Source organism: Alosa pseudoharengus, unplaced genomic scaffold (genome assembly GCF_046254945.1).
Source record: "Alosa pseudoharengus isolate Yale_2024_CS ecotype anadromous, Long Island Sound unplaced genomic scaffold, YU_APseudo_1.1 YU_APseudo_1.1_scf_22, whole genome shotgun sequence".
Lineage (NCBI taxonomy): Eukaryota > Metazoa > Chordata > Actinopteri > Clupeiformes > Clupeidae > Alosa > Alosa pseudoharengus.
In genome coordinates this window covers 19274445-19296997 of record NW_027468680.1, presented here as the reverse complement: position 1 = coordinate 19296997, position 22553 = coordinate 19274445, and the positions used below count along the sequence as shown (strand labels likewise).

Here is a 22553-nt window from a genome sequence, read left to right as displayed (position 1 = left end):
GTTTGTGTTGTTTTCCCAGTCTAAATACGTATGACGTTAAGATCATCAAAATCTCTGTGGTTTTGCGATCTGTTTTCATTCCATCTTCTAACCTTCATCCTCTCTTATACACTCATACGCTCCTCTTGCCAGCGAACTACCCTTGACTCAGTTTCAGGACTTCTTTTCATGCTTGTAGCTGTGCTTCCCGCAACAGTAAAAAAAAAAACAACAAAAGCGCTGCTCCTGCTACTGTGTAGCCCTTGCAGACAAAAAGGGCCCACAAAAAAAACAAAACACCACCCCCCAATATGATGTCTGCCCCATGCATGCTGAGCAGAGGGCTGGTGGTAGATTTGTTGGACTGGCGAGTGACCCAGGCGTGAGGAGGAGCAGTGACGCCCCTTTTGATTGTCACCCCGGCGGTTTTATTTTGCCCCCCCCCCCCACACACACACCCCTCTACTCCTCTCCATTAAGCCGCTCCTGGTGGAGCTCTGTTACCTTGGACTCCCCCTGGCTCCCACTATTCATGCAAGGAATCTCATTGTTAGGGGGGACATCATTCAGGCTGCTGTTTTAAGGCTGGACAAGGGGCCCCCCACTCCACCCGACAGTGAGACTGAGGGAGCAAGAAGGAGGGAGTCGGCTGCTCTTTGAGGTGGAGAACGGATAAGAGAGAGAGAGAGATCCAGAGTGGCAAAGACTTGAAAGAGAAGAAGTAAGCTTAGGTAGACAGGAAGTGTGAGAAGACCTTAAAAGGGAGAAGAAGGAACGACAGACAGGTAGACCGAAAGAGAGTGAGAAGAGGAGTGGAGTCTGGTCTTTGAGGATGACTCTCGTCACACTTGCTCTGGCGGGATGCCTTCTGGCTCTTAGGATATCAGTGTTGGCTGCGCAGCTGGAGCAAGAGATGGAAGGTGAGTCCACTACTGTCCTGCTGCTTGTTCTCATTCCCCTGGCTGAAGGAGCTGGTAGTGTGGTAGACGGTCATTGCTGCATGTCCTGTAGATGTTGTGGCTTCTGGAGTTCTGTTGGAAGGGCTGGTCAGTGTTCCCTGTGATTCCAAATATGCTGGATTTCTATCTAAGCAGGATCTGCTGCGCAACCAGAGGGAGAAGAAGAAGGTGAGTGCTGATGTTCATCAATCCCTATTTTCCTGCCAGAAGAAATGAAAACACAACCACAGTGGTGATGATGTTTGTCATTTGAAGGGTTTGTGAAGCCATCTTAGCACCGTTAGGGTCATTCCATTTGTGCTACCAATGACTCAGTAGAAATGTCATTGTCATTTTCACCTGTTTTGGAAACAAGCATGCAGATGTTGCATGTTTGTGATGTTGGAAACTAGGTTCACCTGAAACTAGGTGATGTTGGAAAATGTAAATAAGAGTAAGGGTTTATGGGACTGAGTAGGTATCTGTAATAAAAAAACAAAGGATAACTTGTCAAGGTGAAAGGCATTCTAGGCATTCTCAACCAACCTCAAGTTCTAGGTTCTTTAAACTTAATTTTATTATGCTGCATTTAATCTGGCTGGTTTAACAAGGCAGGATGTTTTAAAGAGTGACAGCCCTCTTTTGTGCAAATATGATTTAGTTCAGTATTATTTATTAATTGCCCATATTTTCTTAGTTTTCTAAATCAAATCATCTGTGATTTTCATTCTTTTAAGTCATCGGTGATTTTTCTCAGAGCTGAATGTTTCGCTTTGCTTTATTATTCTACCTTAGATCTGAAAATGTTCCTACCCATGACCTGAATTTCTAGATTTGCCAATTCTTAGGGGCTGTATGTTTTATGCAGTGAGGACAATCTCTGTGTTCTACATCCAGACTGTCGTGTTCCCCTGTGCTTATTTAGATCTGAATGAGACAGTCCTTTGCACAAACGACCAGATTGAAGTGATCATCCCCAGTGCTTTCTTCCTCAATAAAGTCCCTCCTGTTTATGTAAGTGAGAAACATCAGTACTCTAATTCACAGCAAATGTCTCAGCATGCATGAACAGCATTCCAGAGTATTAACATAATTATGCCTAATGGACTATGTTATGTCATATGACCTTTTATTTCATTAAGGTAAACACTCCCATTGTTTCTCTTGGCTCTTTTCCACAGGTTTGGGATTTACACCTGAATGATCCGGAGTGCCGAGGGGTGCAGATTGGTGACAACTATGTCTTCAGTATCAAGACAAACCTCACAGACTGTGGAACACTCACAGTAAATATTCTTCTTACAAAATAAAATGCCCATATCATATGTTAGACATTTAAAATGATTTATATGGTCACTAAAACTTGACTGCTAGACCAAGGACACATAGTGGAGTGTGGACTACTGTGAGGGGCTGGTCTCTTAACAACAAGACGTGTGTAGCATCGTATATTCCATCGGAACAACGCTTGATCGTAAAAGAGGACATTCAGAACCAACAACATGAAGACAAACTACTGTACAGGTCTTTGTACGCCTCCAGTGAAAGTCTCCCTCACACAGTAAATCAGACTGTGGATCTGAGCTAAACAGATTGCAGCAGATCCAGTTCACAGTAAAATTTCTTGAACTATTCCATGCCAAAGGAGATGGGGGATTACATTTTTAAGGTTTAGTGGAAAAGGGATATGTTTAAGTGCTATTTATTTTTGTGTCCATTGCCTGGAGACTTTAGCAGAGTGTATTTTTGAAGACAAGAGATCTTGGCTGGACATAGGTTAGAAAGAGTATTTTGCCATGGGCAGACGTGAGCAGTTTATATCAATCCTTTGGGGAGATGGTGAGGGTGGCCGGCTTTATTTAACCCATAAACAGCAGTGACTGGGAGTTGATGAGCGTGAGGTGGAGGGGGGGGCCTGAAGAGGGTATTTCTCCCCTGAGGGGACTGAGTGCGGGTTCAATTGCACTATCCTCCGAGTACAGGTCTAGAGGTGTATCTTTCCCCTTAACATGAAGAGGAGAGAGGGAGTTGATGGATGTATTTTCCCATGACAGTCGATGGGCCTGCGCAACCCCTCAGCGGACAGTGAGAGTGAGTGAGCTGAGTGGTGTATGATGTCCTCGGGACTGGAGAGTGAGTCACGGCGAGTAGTTTACCATGTAAGAGGAGCAGGAGAGAATGAGAGTTGATGGTTGTATCTCACGCCTGAGATTGGGGAGAGTGTTGTTACCCTCCGTAGGTCCAGGCGGCCATGAGAGCCACTGGGGAGGGTCAGTCGCTGCCCAGCTCTAAATTACCCTGATTTATATGGAAATGATGAGTGGTGTTTTCAGTCGCCCTGAATAGCCCGCACCATAACTCAGCCACTCTGCCCGAACGGTGCCACCTGCCCACGGTGGTCAGCTCATACAGTGAGTTAAGCACTACTGGGACCAGGGTCTCTCCCACTCACCATCCATCTCTCCCTCCCTCCCTTTTTCTTTCTCCCTCATCATCTCTCTCTCACTCTCTCTCTTGCTCTCTCTCTCTCTCTTGCTCTTTCTCTACCAGCCAGGCATAAATCTGTCCTTGAGAGCAGGAGGGTCACACATGCAGGCATTTCTTGTAAAGCCAGCAAAAGGTTAACATAGCTGTGTGGAACTAAGGGGGGGCCAGACCAATCCAGCCTCCTTGCCCCCCTTCCCGCCCTCCCTCCCTCATGCACAGACTTTTACAAGGCTTTAGCATACCAGTCTTGTGCATGCCAGTAAACCTGCTTTGGATTGAATATTGCAAGTGAGATGGAAGAAAAAATTCTGAAAATGTTTGGTCTTACTATGCACAATATTGCACTTTCAAAATCATCTAGAAGTTAAAACACGTACAATTTTCTTGCCATAAGTCATTAATTACTGAGGAAATGTGTTGCATTGTTTCATGCAAAGGGACTACAGATATCAAATCATCTGAAGAGATCTCTTTGGTTTTATTAGCAGTCACATTGTTCCTGACTAACTGCCTCCCCATGACCACCCAAACCAATCCTGGTTCTGTGTCCAGTAGTGGTCTGCATACCAGGCACTGGTAAAGGGGAGTGATGGGGTGATTATGAGGGGAGTATTTACAGGTGTGTCATAAAAATCCCCAGGTTGTAGGAATGACCAGGGGCCTCGATAGGGTCTGCAGGGGGACATTGTGGAGTTTATGGCATTGTCAAAGTCAGTGCCCCATGTCTGTGTTTTTCTCGTGTCCTTAGTGTCTGAATAACAAAGGTGTGTGAGACGGTGGGAAAGAGAGGAAAGGAAAGTAGGCAACAAGGATGGTTTAAAGTTAAAAGCTTTATGACGCCACACCACTGCCTTGTTCTCTGACGACACAGACACAAGCTCAGACACAAACAGATCCGGTAGCCCTGGAAACGACCTTGACCGTATAGGGATCTTTTAAAGTTTTTGTCTGAGAAATTTTTTTTCTTTTCCCACACAGGTCTCAGATGACACAAACATCATGTTCATTAACACCATACACAACAACAATTCAGACATTGTCACTAGAAGTTATGTCAATATCACCTTTGGGTGCCGTTACCCTGTCAATTATATGGTCCAGCAGCCCAACGGTGAGAACATGGTCAGAGTGGACGTCAGGTGAGTTGCCTGAACATCAGCCGGAGTGTTACACCAGGTCATATTCATATTCATATTATTACTAATCCTAACCTTACTTACACTGTGATTAACTAATTAATGACTATTAATCATAACAAATTAATTAAGTGCCAAGAACCCAAGGCTACTCAAAATAATGTGGGGCTATTGGAATTTTTTTCTGCTTGAAATGTCTTAATTAGGCCACTCTTCCCCAACGGCTCTTCCGAGCAGCACTACAGACATGCTCTTTTTCTGGGATTTCTCTGTGAGACTCAGAATCAGTGATCTGAGAGTCAGATCATAGATCTGTCTAGAGTGTCAGTCAAACACTGATTACCTGGATAGTGTGGAGGAAAGGAAGAGAGAAGCATTTTTTCCAGTGTTTGGCCATTTTCCACCATAAATTCTCAAATACACTCAAATAATAATAAATACAATTCTGCCTTCAGTCATAATAAGCATTTTAATTAAAAACATGATTCTGCAAGAAACAAATCTTTCAAATGTACTCTCCTTGAATAAGTATTTTAATGAAAACTATGCCGCAAGGAGAAGAAAATGCATTACAGGTATCTTCCCCCTTCAGGACCATTACACTGAACACCGAGGATGGCAACTTCTCTGTGGCCATGTTGCTATATAAAGACCAGGACTTCCAGGACAAATGGACTACAGTGCCCTCCCTTGGACTTGATGACAATATCTATGTCAAAGTATTTATGGTTGGTCACATTTTAACTTCTTCTCATGCACACTCTATGATTGGTTGTTTTGCTTAGCCTTAGGCAAAATCCTCAAGGTCCAGAATCTTCTTTGTATAGCCATTTTAGCGTTTTAATTAAACTTTCTAAAATATTTTTCAGCCTAGCCTCTTTTTTTCCAGCTATAAATCTTTTAGCAGCTGGCAGCAAATGCAATATGGAAAATGTTCCATCTTTCCATTTGGGTTCTAGATTGCATGCTTCTTCAGTGTAAAGGGATGCAGCTGATTGCAGCCACGTAGGCTACTGTAGATAGGTATTAAGGTTCCTCAAAGGGTTTTTCTGTGGGGTCAAGCTTGAGAACGCTCTTTCCGAGAGTGACAGGTTGGGCATCTGATACAGTAAGGAGCAGCTATCTGTTTCCTCACAAAGCGTGATAGGGCGGTAAGCATCTGTTTGGACGCAAAAGCACACTCAGTGCTGCTGGCAAAGGTAAACAAACCCAGTCTGTGATTAGAGACGTAACATGAGCACCTGGGTCAGGTGTCTCTGCTCCCTGTCCCTCTGTAGCAGTGTCCCCTCCTCTCTCTCTCTCGCTCTCCTGCACACACACACACAAAAACACATACAGATTCTATTATACACTTTATCACACTTTACATCAGCAAAATAGACATTAGATGCACAACATTTCATTAATTCTGATGCCACTCTGTGACAGTCTGCCTTATTATTAACTGAATTCCTCATGAAATGTATGCGATATGAACATATGCATCAGTGGTCTTACAAGGTCGTGTGGCACTGATATTGTGTGGGTTTTCATGCTTGTTGAAATACAACAACACATTCCTGATTTTACCATGGCCTGTGGTGTTCTTTGAAGGGTTATGGGCCTCCACCCACTCAAGCTCACGTTCAAGGGAAGACCTGTGACTGGCCATTTGATCCTAGATCTCCTGGAAAAACCTCCACAATTTAGTAGTTTCGTTCAATTCCACTGAAGTCTTACTCTGAAGAATTTATATATCTATAAAGGTTTTGGAAGACATTTAGTGGAGTTTCACGTTGATAAGATTTTGGATGAAAACCTGAAATATGAGCAGCTGAAGCTTTTGGAAAAAAACAACTAGAGATGAATATGAACCAAGTGGTCACTGAAGATGTGGTTATTTTTGTAACTGACATTTCAGAGCTAGCATGGAGTAAGGCAAGTACAGTTTATGGCCATGTAAGGGTTCTGATGGTGACCACTATTATCTGTGTTCTCTCACTCTGTTTTCTCTCTCCCTCACACATATATACATACAAAGACACTGTTAGACTCAAAGGGCACATCAAATGACTCAGCACAAATTCTTACCCACTGAGTCAGTCACTTTCTCTGGGTCCCTGACTGTTTAGCTCCCTGACCATCTGTTGGGGCGCTCTCTATCTTTCCCTCACTCTCTCTCACACTTCTCTCATTCCCCTTTATCTCAGATACCAGCTCATCTGACGCTGCATCTCGAAAGGTGCTGGGCCACACCGACCAGTGACCCCTACAGCAACATACAGTACTCATTCATCCACGAGAGGTCAGTGCCCGTGCACAATGCACAACGCACGCATACACACACGTAGTAGTCATGAAGCTATTCCGGTTACTGACGTTTTTTTTAAATCCCACTTGTCATCTGCTCACTCGGAGGATGTTGTTGAAACATGTCGCATGCAGTGGGGTTGCTAGGCAAGCCGGGGACAAAACGTCAGTGGCGTGTGTGTCATGTGACCTATCCCCTCCTGCCATATGCATTTCTGCCTAACAGCTGTGTGTGTGTCCTTGACGGCCCAGGCAAGCCTTGGTGGGCCTGTAAGGGCATGGCCAAGAAATAGCCTGCCATGTCTGTTCACTGAGACTCGGGACCCTGCATTACTCAGCGCGTTGTTGTTCTGCTAACCGCCGTGAACTCTAGTCAGTGAGGGTATTGCCCAATATGTGACACTGCTGGACTAGTTGATATACAAGTGTCCACAGTCTATTGCTTAAGCTTTCACAACATGTTTTTAAAAACATACCTTTTTATTTACTGCAGTGAAAAACAATATTAATCTACATTTAACTGACTATGTACCCATATACCTTACACCATAAACTATAGACTGTATGAAACTGTCAGTGAAACGTGAGGTTTGGCTTACACATATTTGATGAGACATCTGTCATTGGAGTGTGAATATTTTTTACCATTGATGTATGAAAAATAGGTATGCGAAATGTCAGTTGTTGCTAACACTTCTAATGGTCCTTTATTGACCTGTGTTTATTTGTTGTGTCTGGTGTCTGGTGTATGTGTTGTGATTTATGTTACAGTGCCTGATGTCTTTCTGTGGTCTGTGGAAGCTGCCTGGCCACAAGTGTACCATGTGCCTAGTGACTGTTGTTTGAACTATTGGATTTTCTCTTCTCTGCAGTTGCCCTGTCCCAGGAAGTGAATCTACCCTGGATGTGTTAAAGAATGGTCAAGGACCAGATGCCATGTTCAGGATCCAAATGTTCAAGTTTGTGGGCAGCTCCTACACCGATGTCTTCCTCCACTGCAACGTCCAAATCTGCCCCAGCCCTGCAGGGGTCTGCCAACCGGTGAGCCTCCTGTCAGGTCTTTCTAAGAAAATAATCAAATTTACAACACAGCACAATTAAGATACAACACATACATATCTTACTTTTGTGTACCACACAGTCAAATTCTGAGATTTTACAATGAAGAAGTGATTCCTATTTTTCATTTTTACATGAAATGTTGCCCTGTGCTCTAGTTAAATTTGTTTTTAACTTCTGAATTATACTCCCTTATCAGCCTCTGACAAATTTCAGTTGTTTGGTGTCTGAAATTCTCTGTAATTTTTTGGGTTATGTCAGAATACATGTTGACTGTGAGATCCTTTTTTTTTAATAAATAGCTGACCTTCTTTGTTTTTCTACAGAACTGCTCTGGAGAGGAAGCATCAAGCAGAACACGCAGAGATGTCACCATGTCTCATACAGTATCTTATGGACCAATCAGAAGACTGCTAGCCAACAGTGACCACACTGGTCTGAGTGAGTTGCTTTTCGCCCCTTCTCCCTATCACACTATTGATCGACTCATCGTACCAGTATACTACAGTCGTTGCTTGCATCAATATTGCTTAACACTTTTGATAAACATCGCATGTTGGATCCTTCAAAAGTTTATTCTGAAGTTATAAAGCTGAGTGGATAGGCTACTAAGCTGAGTTCTGTTCCCACATGAAACCGAATATTGATTGCAGTTTGTGATGTGTGTGTGTGTGTTGTGTTTTTCAGACAGCAAGACCGTTATCTCTTTAGAGAGTGTGGTGCTCGGAAGCCTACTGCTTGTACTGCTACTGGTAACAGGAGTTTTTGTCCGACTCTGGCACCGCAGTAGGCGCTCGTACCCTCCCAATGATGCCCAGCTCACCCTGTCCAACATACACCGCCTATCAGAGGTGGCTTCGTGAACTACACACATACAAGCAGATTTCATTGTACATAATGGTGTGTAAGTTAGATGTGTCATGCATGCTGACATGACGTACACAGATAGACAAGATGAAACAAGTGAAATAGAAAATATTTTGTTTCATTTTAAACCTTTTGTACAGTTTTTCTGAAAATCACAATTCTGCATCAACATCCCACACACAGCCAAGTGATGTTGCCAAGATATTTGTAATTTCATAAAGCCTGATGTACAATACCACTGGGACATAATAAAAGCCTTTGATAGAACATTGGTTGATTTGTGTCATGAACTGTTGTCTAGTCTCCTTTTTGACCCAATCAAGTTTGTCAAAGAATATAGCCTACTAAATTTGACTGAGTGATTTAAAAGAAATTGTGAATCAGTTCATAAGGTAGGCCAAAATGTGGTGATCACTGCTGACATAACCCTCAAGAGGACACTCACTCACCCTATAAAAAAGAATGACAAAAGGATGACAGGAGGACATGTTAAACTGTGGTGCATCAAGAGTTGCACAGTGTTGTGTTGTGGCTGTGTTACTGCCTCCCTGTCGCAGTTTAGTGGGCTAAGTTGATTTCGTCAAGTGAGCCATGACGCAATACAAAGGCGACGGGAGGTACCGCTAACGAACAACTTTGCTAGGTTTTATCACATCAGTGAGAGACGTGGAAAACAACGGAGGGGATTGATAAGTAACATAGTCATAAGTGTACAGCTTTCATTAGCGGTGTTGCAACACCGTTGCACATTAAACCCTAACGATTAGATACGAAATAATACTGTCGTTTCTACAAACAAGCGTGTCACACAATCACGGTAAGAAACTGGCGAGTTTGTCGGCATTCTGTGTCGGATAAAGATTAGCTTGAGAATTAGCTAGCTTGCTATTGAGCTAAGGTAGCCAGTTAGCAGGAATCAAAGTTTGGGCACAATCTCAGTGGATAGATAGCTGCCTTGTATGCTTTTGTCAGTATATAAGTGACCGGTTTCGTTAGTTGCACTTTGTGAAATGTAACATGACAATTAATGTAACTTGTTAAAAGTTGTTTTTTTATATATATATATGTATAATTTTACTCTCAGCTATCGTTGAGTATTTTGTAAGTTGCTAATGTTCACTCGCAGTATCAATAAACCATGTCGCCATCTGGCTAGCTGACTTGTTAGCTAGCGGACTAGCAGCCGTGATCCAGCAACATCTATATAAAGACATTCTCTGTACTTGCTGTTGTAACGTTGCAAACATCCTAGTCTTATGTGGGGTACGATGACACAACCGGTCGCAGTTGGAACAGGGCAGCATCTGCGATCTTAAATCTCAAAATTCTTTTGAATGTGATGGTTTGTTAATAAGACAGCCTTTTGAATCTTTGAGTGTTTTCTCTAACAATTTGATTAACCAGTTAGTGTAGTTTGTAAGAAAATCTTGTCAAGTACTTTAATAGGTTTAACAAAGTTGGGAAACTCTGTGCCAACTTAGAATACATCAACTGCAACCTTAATCTACTCGCCAAGATTTGTATCCCCACAAAGTTGAGCCGCAGTGACTTGTTTTGCATGTCTGATCACGTGACGAAAATACCAACTGTGTATTCCTTGTTTGACAATTTTCTTGTTCACTAGTAACGTTATTATCGTTATTATTATCCTTTACTTGGACTGTACGGTCATGTTAGGTGTTGATTTAATTTTACCTTAGACATTTGTATTGGGTAAAAATGTATTTTGATGTGTAAAATCTGTCAACGGTAGTGCACGTGTGTAGGCTACATCATGTTACATGACAGTGCATTTCTTTAACCGGATATGTTGCATTGTATTGTGTTCTGATTGTTGTTAGTCCAGTCCAGTATTTCTCAGGTCACTTTGTCATTAAGTTGTGTCTAGACAGGGACACGTGTGAGACGAAATGCGAGTAAGCCACTCGTGTCATTTCTGCGATCACACTGACACAGTTAAAATAGCATGTTCTGCTGCTCAGTACCACTCTTGGCTTTGTGTCACATAGTGATCCGGGCTTTTAAGACTGATATTGCCCCCTTTACCGTCTTCGAGGTACAGGCGTGACTGTGCAATTTAAGACGTGTGTTGTGAAATGTTGTGTGGCAACTGCAACTGAGAGGTTTAACTTTGTAAACACACAGCGGCATGGCAGAGCATGAGTCCATACAGTTTTTTTTAAGACTTGGTAGGGGATTCCCGCAGCTACCTGGACTAAGCTCTTTCGAATTTCAGTCCCATAAAATTGGGTCAACTAGAAATCCCTGCTGCCTGTTCTCAAATGCTGCCATGGATAAAATATTAGAAAGACATTCCTGCAACAACAAATCATTCATACAATGTTCATATCATAGCAACATTTTTCCCCCCATCACAGTAGCATTAATTCTTTGTCCCTTAATGCTTGGCCCCTTTCCAGGAACAGTGAGCGGCCTTTCATTTGAAGCTGACCAGACTCCCAGATGGAGGAGCTGCACCCCCACTGCCTGACATGCGTGAACCGGAGGTGCATGACGCGGCCAGAGCCGGGGTCCTCGTGCGACCTGATGGGCTGCCCGCTGGTGTGCGGCGCCGTCTACCACTCCTGCAAGGCCGGCGAGCACCGGCTGCTCTGCCCGCTGGAGCGGGTGCCCTGCCTGAACAGCGGCTTCGGCTGCCCGTTCACACTGCCACGCGGGCGCCTGGCTGAGCACCTGAGCATCTGCCCCGCCAGCGTGGTGTGCTGCACCATGGAGTGGAACCGCTGGCCGGTCAGCTATGCGGACCACAAATCTTACGAACACCTGAGCTGCGGAGGCGGTGGCGGCGGTGGCGGCAACGGTAACGGCGGCTTCGGCGGCAGCGAGGCGGAGCCCGTGGAGCAGCTGGACATGGCGCTGGCGCTGCAGGACCAGCGCATGCTGTTGGAGTCGCTCCGCGTCACCACCACCGTCAACAGAGCCACCAAAGACGAGGGCCATCCCCAGCCGCTGATCCAGAAACAGCCACTTCAGTACCACCACCACCAGCAGCAACAACAACAACAACAACAACAACAACAGCAGCAGCAACTTCAACAACAACAACAACAACAACAACAGCAGCAGACTCCGAGGCCTTCATCGGTGGACCTGACGCGCGGACTTATGGACATGCAGCAGGAGTCGTACAGTGAGCTCTACAAGGCCTCAGTGGAGACCAGCCGGAGCCTGGCGGCGGCGCTGGACATCTTGACCAGTGCCAACAAGGATATCGACCTGCTCATGGACAGCCTGGCCGAGAAGGAACCGCGCAATGGCACACGACACTCTGCCGGAGAGGTCAACGGCGAGTGTCGGCGCGGCAGCAAGGATGTAGAGAACGTGGAGATGAAGGAAGGCGACTCGGACTCAGAATGCGAACTGGGGGCAGTGGGAGGGGTGGACCTCAACCACGCCAACGGCATGAGCTGGGAGAGCCATAACGGCTTCGGCAAGGCCATCGAGGTCATCGTGGACGGAAGAGACATCGACGCGGAGGAGCGAGAGATGCAGTGTGTCAAGTCCCGGAGGAAGGAGAAGCCCCTGTGTAATGGCTTCCACCGCCCCGAGAGCAGAGGGGCACATCACCACCGGCGGAGCCAGCACAGACTGCAGGGCAGCGGGCAGAACGGGTCCATCGACCACCAGCCAGAGGTGGTGCTCCACTCCAGGCCCGTGGTGGTGGTGGAGCCTGCCATAGCTCACCACGCCACTTTCTCTGTCCCCTGCTTATCACTGCCAGTGCAGAAGGCCCTCCCTCATCCAGAACAGAGGGCCCTCCCCTTAACCAGTCACCGTGGGATGGTTGAGGAGGTCGGGGAAGGGCTCTACAGGAATGGGGAGGGGCTGCAGCCACTGGTGGTGGTGGACGGGGACGATCTTGCCCTGGATTTGGAACAAGTGCTTCAGCCACTGGTGGCGGGCGAAGACGGGGCGCTTCAGGAGGATGAGGCCGAGCTCCCACCGCTAGTGGTGGGCGAGGAGCTGGAGGATGTGGAGCTGCAGCCGTTGGTGGCGGAGGTGGCGGGCGAGGAGTTGGAGGGCGCGGCGGTGGCGGTGGGGCCGCCGGTGAATGGGGAGGGGGCCGCCGGTGGGGACGGCGCTGACCGCTGGCTGGAGCGCAAGCTGCACAGCCTGCAGGTGCTCCAGGGCGTGTTCAACTTCAACGGGCGCCGAGCCGTGCCGTGCTACCGCCTCGGGTACCGCAGCAAGATGGAGGACAAGGCGGTGGACACGCTGGACCTGGAGGTGTCGGAGGACCCCATGGGCCTGCACGGCATCGACCTGATCACGGCGGCGCTGCTCTTCTGCCTGGGCGACTCGCCGAGCGGCCGCGGCATCTCGGACAGCCGCTTCGTGGACGGCTACCGCATGGACTTCGGCACGCAGACCTTCTCCTTCCCGTCGGCCATCCTGGCCACCAACACCATGGTGGGCGACATCGCCTCGGCGTCGGCCTGCGACCACGCCAGCCCGCAGCTGTCCAACCCGAGCCCGTTCCACACGTTGCGCCTGGACCTGGTGTTGGAGTGCGTGGCGCGCTACCAGACCAAGCAGCGCTCCATGTTCACCTTCGTGTGCGGCCAGCTGTTCCGCCGCGACGAGTTCTCGTCGCACTTCAAGAACGTGCACGGCGACATCCACGCCGGCCTCAACGGCTGGATGGAGCAGCGCTGCCCGCTGGCCTACTACGGCTGCACGTACTCACAGCGGCGCTTCTGCCCGTCCATGCAGGGCTCGCGCATCGTCCACGACCGCCACCTGGGCTCCTTCGGCGTGCAGTTCAACGTGCCCGCCCTGCCCTCCCCCGCCACCACCGACCGCATCGGCACCAAGCGCAAGACGTGCCAGTACGGGAACCAGTGCGACCACCTGAGCATGTTGCCCTTCGAGGTCCTCCAGCACGTGGCCAGCTTCCTGGACGGCTTCAGCCTGTGCCAGCTGTCCCGCGTCTCACACACCATGAGGGACGTGTGTGCCAGTCTGCTGCAGGGCAGGGGCATGGTCGTGCTGCTCTGGCAGAAGGTCCGCCAGCCCAACGGCTCCAACTCCTGGCAGATCAAAGACAAGGTAGGTCTGTCTGTCTGTCTGTCTGTCTGTCTGTCTGTCTGTCTGACTGACTGTGTATAGCCTTGCTTTTTGACCAAGCGTTTTTGTAAGTTCTACGTTGTGCTTGTCTGTATGGTAAACAAAACCTTGCCCAAGTATTAAGCGGGTACTACACGTGTTACTGGAGCGCTCCACACCACACGAGACTAGTCTGAGAGTAGTCAATAAAGCCGGTCTTGCATGTTTACGTGCTGTGCTAATACTATCATGCAGTTCAGATGATAATTGCGTCCTGCCTACACGTCAGGTTAAGTTTTGAGGACGTGCAAAACCGACACACTGAATGGTTGCTGGATACGCGTGGCAGACGTGCTGCATACGTGTTGGTTAAAGCAGTGTATCACTGGCCTATGTGTGTGTGTGTTACTTTGTCTGTCTGTCTCTGTGTTTGTGTGAAAGAAGCTTTGTATTACAAGTGTGTTAAGGAATATAAATAAATCAAATGTGATGTAATAACTAAGATGCAAGATTTAGTTGTTCTCAGGCTGGAGGCTAAATCCTCTTGGCTAAGAATGTTGTTTGTCATTGAATTAGTTCATTGTGTTCCTTAAAACGATGCATATAAAAAGAAACCTCTAGAACCTCTATTGAGCTTAGCAGTCGCACAGACCATTTGGTGACACAAGAGCCAGTGTTAATAGCCATTCATAGATAGATCTCATAGGAACCCATTGGCTCCAGAACAGTGCTCACTTTTAAGACACACACACACACACACACACACACACACACACACACACACATACACATACATACACACACCCACACACCTTGAGGCTTTAAAAAAAAAAAAGTTTCTATTGTTGGTTAATCTGTGTTGTTGTTGACCTCAGGTGTGGCGGTTCAGCACAGCCTTCGGCACGGTGAACGAGTGGAAGTTTGCCAACATCTCCAGCATGGCCGACCACCTGAAGACGTGCAAGTTCAACATGGTTGCCCGCCGCGAGGAGGCCATCCCCCTGCCCTGCATGTGCTTCACCCGTGAGCTGACCCGTGAGGGACGCTCACTCCGCTCCGTCCTCAAGCCAGTGTTATAACACACGCACACACACATACACACACAAACACACACAAACACATAGATTCAAACACTCCGGTTGAACTGTCGCAAAAAACACATCATGCAGATGCAAACACTATCTTCTGAACTCTAGCAAATGCAAAGAATCATGCGGTCAAAATCATGGACTTCTTCACGCTCACTCAAAGCATCAAAGCCCAGCGCTGCTCCATCGGTCATCTTCCAAGTTATTCTTGTGTCATCATGATTCTTTTTTTCTCTTCCCAGCACAGAACTCAGACTGTGGGCTGCAGCAGATTGTTATGAACTTTTTTCTGACACTCTGCGGATGTGTAAATAAAACATAGCCGTTTTTGAGGTTTAAAAAAAATATATATTATATTTTTTCTAAGGAAAATACTGTGCCGACTCGGAAGAATAAATGGGTAATACAACAATAAATGAAGTAGAAAGCAGAGCCTTAATGGAGAGAGAGAGAGAAAAAAAGAAAACACTTGATTTTGAGCTGGGCAGAAACCTTTAATAATAACTCTGCCATGCCGAATTATTACTGTAATGTTTTATACTCTTGCATGGTGTGATTAAAACACATGTAGCAGCCGCCTCTATTAAGATTGATACGTGCTTGTGTTGAGACGCACGCACCCTCAATCTGAAAAGCTCATGGATTTTTAAATTTGATTATTTCGATTCTTTTTAAGAAGGAAACTATAATGTCCAAAGGCAGTGTTGTGTTGTGGACTCGTTGGTCAAGTTGGACTTTATGTGTGGACTGGCTAAACATCAGGAAGTCATGTCTGTTTTTCTTTCTTTTTTAAGATTATATATTATCATTAGTGTGATGTAGGTCTGTTTTATTTTGTGTCTGCCTGATGGATATTTTTTTTTTGTGGTCCTGTGGTGTTTTGGAACCCCAACAGTTCTTGTGTCTTGACTTGAAGTACACAGTTGATACAGTTTAGAGGAGAGAGAATCACCTAGCACTTTACTGGATTTTTCGATATGAAGTTTACCGTTATTATTTTGTTTTGTTTGTTTTTGTGACTCCAGCATCAGCTTGTGTGGTGGTGAGCACTGAGAAAGCCCCACCCCCCAAACTCTTCTCCCCTTAGCTCTCTGCTCTGTCTGTGCCTACAGTTTATCTAACAACACCTTCAAACTACATATTGTCCCCGTCATGCCCCCCATTTTCTGTCTACCAGCTGATGTTGATACAAAGTGGCCCTGTCAGGACTAGCAACCTTTTTGTCTTCCACTGACTACTCCAAGACCACCGACCTTCTGCGGTAAGCAGTCTTCAGTATTCCACGGTGGTGTCAACAACAACTAGTGCTTTTGGCTCCCCATCAGAGAGGCAGTCAGAGGACTGCTCTTAAGGGAGTAGAGGACCCAGACGAGACTCAAGGCTATAGAGCTTGTGGGTGTCTGCCCCAGACCAGCACACTAGTGAGGCCAAGTCTTCAGACGCTCTGCTCCAGATTAGCAGACTAGAAAGGCCATGTAGTATTCAGGTGTTCTGCTCCAGACTAGCAGACTAGTAAAGCTATGTAGTCAGGGGTTGTTAGCCAGATTAACTTCAGATATCTGAGGGACTGTATATGTCTCTCTGACCTGCTCACTGTTAAACCATTCCAGAGTTTTAACCCTGTGTTGAAAGCCAAACGGTAGCACTGAAAGGGCTTCACATTATCTGGGCATAGAGTCACTTAGAGGAGCGAATGTACAAGAGAGGTCAATGTAGCGTTTTTTTGTTTTTTTTAGGGGGACGGGCAGGATGAAGGTGACAGGATTTGGGTAAAGGTGACAGATTACGGTCATCGCCAGGGTTTGGTAACGGATGGCGGTTGTTGTTAGGTCAATGCTCAGGGTTAAGAGTTCAGTAGTGTGGTTGGAGTGGGCTTGCTGTTCTGTTCTTCTCTGTCTCTGTGTATCTCTGTGTCCCTCTCTCTCTGACGCCAGATGGGTGGCCACTGATCCACAGCCTTTAAAGTGTCTTCAGGGTACTAGACTTGTTTAATGCATGTTGACACATGTGTGGTTTAATAAAAAACTATTTGCAATCTTTTTACATTGTCTGGTTGTTGTCTCAGGTTCTTAAAACTCTATCCTATGTCCTGATTATTCTGATATTAAGGAGTTTGTGATAGTGGAAAAATATTTTCTAACCAGTAAGAGTTTAATTCAGTGAATTGTTGGAGCAACATAAACTGAAGAAACCGTATTTGTAATGTCAGCGTGTAATACCCATCAGCGATGCATGACGTATGTTGGAAAACTATTATGTTTTAATTACTATTCAAGTGAAATTATTCAGTATAAGCAAATTAATTGCTTAGCAAAAACAATTAAATTATAAAAAATATGAGTGAAAATATACTGTAATTGGGAAGTGTTTTGCTCCTTTTGCCATAGGGTTGTGCAATTATTCAAAATCACATTTCAATTATGTCTTCCAACGATTATGAAAACAATATAATTAAGATAGAACAATAATTTAGTCTCTGCAGAAAAGAGCAGGTCGCTCTTATGATTGAGTACATATCACCATCGGAACGACCCCTTGTCACTTACATAACATGCATGCATAAAACTTGTGTCTACCTAGAAATCGAACAGTAGGGCTGTAATGATACACCAACCTCACGATTAGGTTTGTATCACGATTTTTGACCCACGGTTTGATACGAATCTCGATTTTTTTTTTTTTTTTGAGGGGGGGTGGGGGCTAGACATTTTATTAAATAACATTTTAATAGCCTCCCTTAGAACACCAGAGGATTACAATATAATATATCTATTATTTTATATCCTGATATAAAAATATTTTTCTGAATGACTGATATTTATGACGGCACACTTTATGCAGATTAGCATATAGCCTAGGCCTACTATTTTTTATTACAACTCTACCTCTTTAATTCAGCTGTCTGGTTGAGGCCTGGAAATATTGTAAACAAAGTAGCATATAGCTTAGCCTATCATAGTCTACTGATTGGACTGTTCAGTTTCCCCATGTGTGTTTAAGTTTCAAGGTAATACTTGTTCTCCTTGGGACAGGCCCTTTTGGGAAACGTTGGTATTGAGATGATCAGTCAACTTCAATGCAAGAGTTTTAAACAAATATGTGCAGCATGCTAATGATGCTAAGCGGATTTAATAGTAATTTAGCTAGTCGTCTATGCGTCCTTGCTTTCACGATTGTGAATGTTTTATTTAAGTCTCGCATGTTCATTGAGCAGAAGAGGGAGGGAGAGTGAGAGGGAGGGAGCGCGAGAGAGAGCGGGGCAAGGAGAGGGGGTTTACTTCTATACTGTTTGGTAAAGTTGCACACATAGTCTACAATGAAAGCAAGGAGAGGTATGAAATTATTATTTATTTATTTATTTGTTTTTGGACAAAGTAGGCTACCGATAAGTAAAGCGGGAGTTGTGGGTTGCTTTTGCGGCCGCATAAGCTGCAAAGCACTGTGAAACACTAGAAAGGGTGTGTCGCGATTCTGCCTTTTCACACCGCGACACAGTATCGTGGATATGAATGTCGCGATTTCGGTTTCGAATCGTAAATCGTTACAGCCCTATCGAACAGCCTTTGAAAACTGGGAAGTGCAATGTCTGTATTTGCCATTAGATGGTGGTATAGGTCTAAATGAATGTGGAATGAGGAAATGAGTTTACTCCGACTGCACATACAAACTTAGCCTGTTTAATAAGACAACAAGACAACAGCTCTGCTGAAATGTCAGTATGCAGATGATTATGTAAATTCTTTCCCCATTTACATAGCAGAATTACATTTGTTTTGTGGATAAATTATGCCTCACAGGTCATCATTGTGTTGCAAAAGTGTAAATAAAATGTACATTTGTGCCAAATTTGTCTCTTTAAATTGTTCCCATGCCCTCACTAATATCACTACGCTGAGAAAAAATGCCTCTTTTCACCCCCTTCTATCAGCCAAACAATAACATGTAGAGTTATGGTTCTCATATTCTCCTAGCCTATGGAGTTCATAAAGTTTATGGAACACACAAACACACATACACACACACACACACACACACAAATATGAAAGTCATACTAATAGGATGATAAATCTGTCGTGGCCCCTTGGAGCCCATTGAGCGTGCTCCTCTCTGACAGACTCATCTGGTGGCTGGGTGGCAACGAGATGGGCTCCCAGAGCCAAGCCACAGCAGACGAGAGCAGAGAGAAAGAAGGGAGAGGAGAGGAGGAGAGAGGACTAAAAGGATGAAAGAGGAGAGAGAAAGAGGGCAGAGCAGCAGAGAAAACAAGGCCAAGGACGCCAGGAGGGGAGTGGAGGGCGTGCTATGGGAGATAGGAGAGTCGGAGGTAAAGAAACCTGAGGAAAGAGAGAGAGAGGGAAATAGATGCAGTGGTGCGGGGTTTAATTCGTCTGACCGTCGGGCAGTCCTCGTTAAACTGCCTGCTCAGACTGTGGCTCTCTGGCTGGTGTTCAGCATGCTAACAGGTGTTTGGTTGTTTGTTCGCTGGTTGTTTGTCATTTTCAGCTGGCACAAAATAACGCTTTCAGCCACCTACCCTCCATCCATTCATTGAAATAATTGCGTTTTCATTGTAGTCTGTGGTGGGCATTTATCAGTGACCTGTACCTCCCCAGGGGACGTCTGGAGTCTGCATTGGCCTCCACTGTCCCCAGCAGCTTCCCCCAGGGAGAGGTGTGGTCGTGCATTGGCACTCTTTGCAATGCACTCTGGGAATGTGTAAGTTGTTGCCAGTGTTAAAACGTCCTCATCTTTACCTCATCAGCACAGCCGTCAACAAGACATTTTTCTCACACTGACACAAAAACTTTTGCACCCATATAGATTCTTACTTGCACTTGCAGTTATTAAGAAGTTAGAGAACATATTGGATGATCTGAAATGACCTCAGAGAAACAGATTCATTTGATGCATGAGATATTCTGATTTTATGGTAAAGCCAATTCTCTTCGTCTTATTTTATGGTGATGGGGCTGGGTAATACTGCTGGTTTTGATGACTGTCATCTACTTCCTTGCCACTGAGTTTATATGAGCTGTCTAATGGAAAGGTGCGTGTTGTTTAGACCGAAATATAAAAAACATGATATTAGATCCTGTGGTCCCCTAGGGACATGATAGAAATAGTGGTGTTGTTGTTGATACAATGACGCACTCAAATGAAAATGATATACATAATGTGCATGTAGTGTAGCACAGCAGGATGCATCATGCAAGATATTTATGAGTTCGTGTTTTTGAAAAATGCCACAACTGTTTTCTTTTAACCTTTTTCAACAGAATATTCTGAACGAATTTGATTAAGGTTTTGAGAGTTGAGCTGTCCCTTAACGTGACAGAAACGGTCTCCGATGCATCTGGGTTTATATATGCAGGCTGACTGTTGTTGCTTTATTTCCCCCATGGCCATAAAATCAGTGTAACAGGTTTGAATGGCCTCTAGATGTATTGCCTGGCAACATCCACAACAGTACACCACTCCTTTGGTGAAGGAGGTGATACTTTGGTCTAGCTAGCAGACACACTGTTCTTTGTCTTGGATAGCCATTACGCCGTTCTGCCTGTTGCCTCCTGGGTAACGGTGTGAGCTCCAGACGGAACCTGTCTGCTTTCTCCCCAGGGAGGAGGAGGAGGAGTGGAGGAGAGGAGGAGGAAAGGAGAGGGAGCTGGGATGGGGGGATGAGACAGACGAGTGCCGGGGGGGAAACGGTGGGAGGGTGATGTGTAGACGTCAGCTCAGATGAACGCAGCCTGTGGGTGTGTGGGAAACTGCAGGGGACGTGTGTTTGTGTGTGTGTGTGTGTGTGTGTGTGTGTGTGTGTGTGTGTGTGTCTGTCTGTGTGTGTGTGTGTGTGTGTGTGTGTGTGTGTGTGTGTCTGTGTGTCTGTCTGTGTGTGTGTGTGTGTGTGTGTGTGTGTGTGTGTGTGTGTGTGTGTGTGTGTGTGTCTGTCTGTCTGTCTGTCTGTCTGTCTGTGTGTGTGTGTGTGTGTGTGTGTGTAGAAGAGGAGAAGGGCCTGACTGAGACGTGTCTGTGAGCTCTGTTTATGAATGTCTGTGATCATTAACCACATGATGAGTCTTTGAGATGAGCTTTTTTGGATGGGAAAAAAGTTTATTTATACTTGTTATTGAGTCCTGTGAAGATCTTTGGTTAATTCAGAATGAAGAATGTTTACAGTATGAATGCCATTGCCTTATGTTGAGAATGACAGTATATTTCAGCACTGACATGAATGACAGTCGACTGTCTGTTCTCTGGAGCCTTACCGTGCTAATGCTCAAATGGACTTTTTTTAGTTTGTCCAAATCTACGTATTTCCCCCCCGATACTCAAGAGAGATGGACCAGCCCTCTTATTTCCACTCAGTTCACAGTCTCACTGATACTGTCAGTTTTATTGTCCTTTCTGTTTTTTAAATTAATCCAACCAAGTTTTATTTAGTTTATCTTTCATCCTGAGACAGGCTTTATTAATAGGTGTTTGATTAAAGTAATTTGGCTTGTGAATTTTAGGGATAATAATGTAAATATTTTATAACATGTCTTTATATTGCTGATATATATATAATGTATATATATTAATAATGTAAACCTTATTCCAGTATATGCGCTATAAGTCCCGAAGGTGTGCGCCGCCAGTCCCTCCATTTTGTATTTATGGTCTTTGGCCAAGATGCAGCTATGATCCCCTCTTTAGCCATCCATTAACTGCAATTATCACCATAATTAGGGCTTTCAGCGCAATCAGCATTTATGCAGAACTCTTTGGGAAGGAGTTAAGTGTCATTTGGGGAGGTGTCTGCGTGTATGTGTGTGTGTGTGTGTGTGTGTGTGTGTGTGTGTGTGTGTGTGTGTTTGTGTTTCACTCACTTACAGGGTGCAGATGACTCTCCTTGACCTCCTCTGTAGCTTAGCTAGCGAGAGAGGTGTGAGATGAGGTCAGAGTATTGTATGAGGAGGCTTCTATCTTGGAGGGAGTGGAGATGAATTTCTGATGGCTCGGCTCAGAGACCTAAGAGCAAATGTTTGCTAAGGTGATTGCAAATAGCCAGTCTATGGAAATTTGCCCATGTGGGAGAGGAAAAGGGATATTTTTTTCTAGGTCTGGCAATAGTTTTTTTTTGGATACTTACAAATCTGAACAGTGATCACCTGGAACAGTTTTATTTTCTCCTGCGGCAATGCACACCAGTCTTAGTGAAACTTTTGTTTTGTAAGATTAACTTTCTGTCAGGGGGGTAATAGTCTTAGAAGGAGCCATTTCAGCTGTATAGTTTTTCCTGGATTTTTTCTCACTCTCTCATTCACACATCATTAGCCACACAGCAGGGATAAGTTTGGGATTCTCTGTGGGGTGAGGGATGAACTTCTCCTTCTGTGAGATTTACTCGAAAAGTCACAGCACGAGACCTCATCCATCAGAGAAGATGTAATGACACAGACCACAATCACCTGTCAGCAGTCAGAACCAAGAAGAAATACTGGTTTGCAGCTTTGTGGTGGCCAAATAACAGTTTCACAGGCTCATAGTAAAGACTTCTGAAACTGTTGATTGCTGTCATTACAATTTTCTACAAATGTTACTAACTTTACTGGAACATTTGATTTTATTTAGCATTTCTGGTTCTATAGGTTTTCTATCACCCC

At 45.2% G+C, this 22553-nt stretch overlaps 1 protein-coding gene across 1 annotated transcript; it reads left to right on the top strand.

Moving 5' to 3' along the window:
- The first annotated feature begins 9381 nt into the window (after positions 1-9381).
- On the top strand, positions 9382-16657 carry fbxo30a (F-box protein 30a). Its single transcript, XM_076299226.1, has 3 exons — positions 9382-9572; positions 11176-13825; positions 14698-16657. Exons 2-3 carry the CDS (start codon positions 11219-11221, stop codon positions 14899-14901), a joined length of 2811 nt encoding a protein of 936 aa, XP_076155341.1. The 5' UTR covers positions 9382-9572; positions 11176-11218; the 3' UTR covers positions 14902-16657.
- The last annotated feature ends 5896 nt before the right edge of the window (positions 16658-22553 follow it).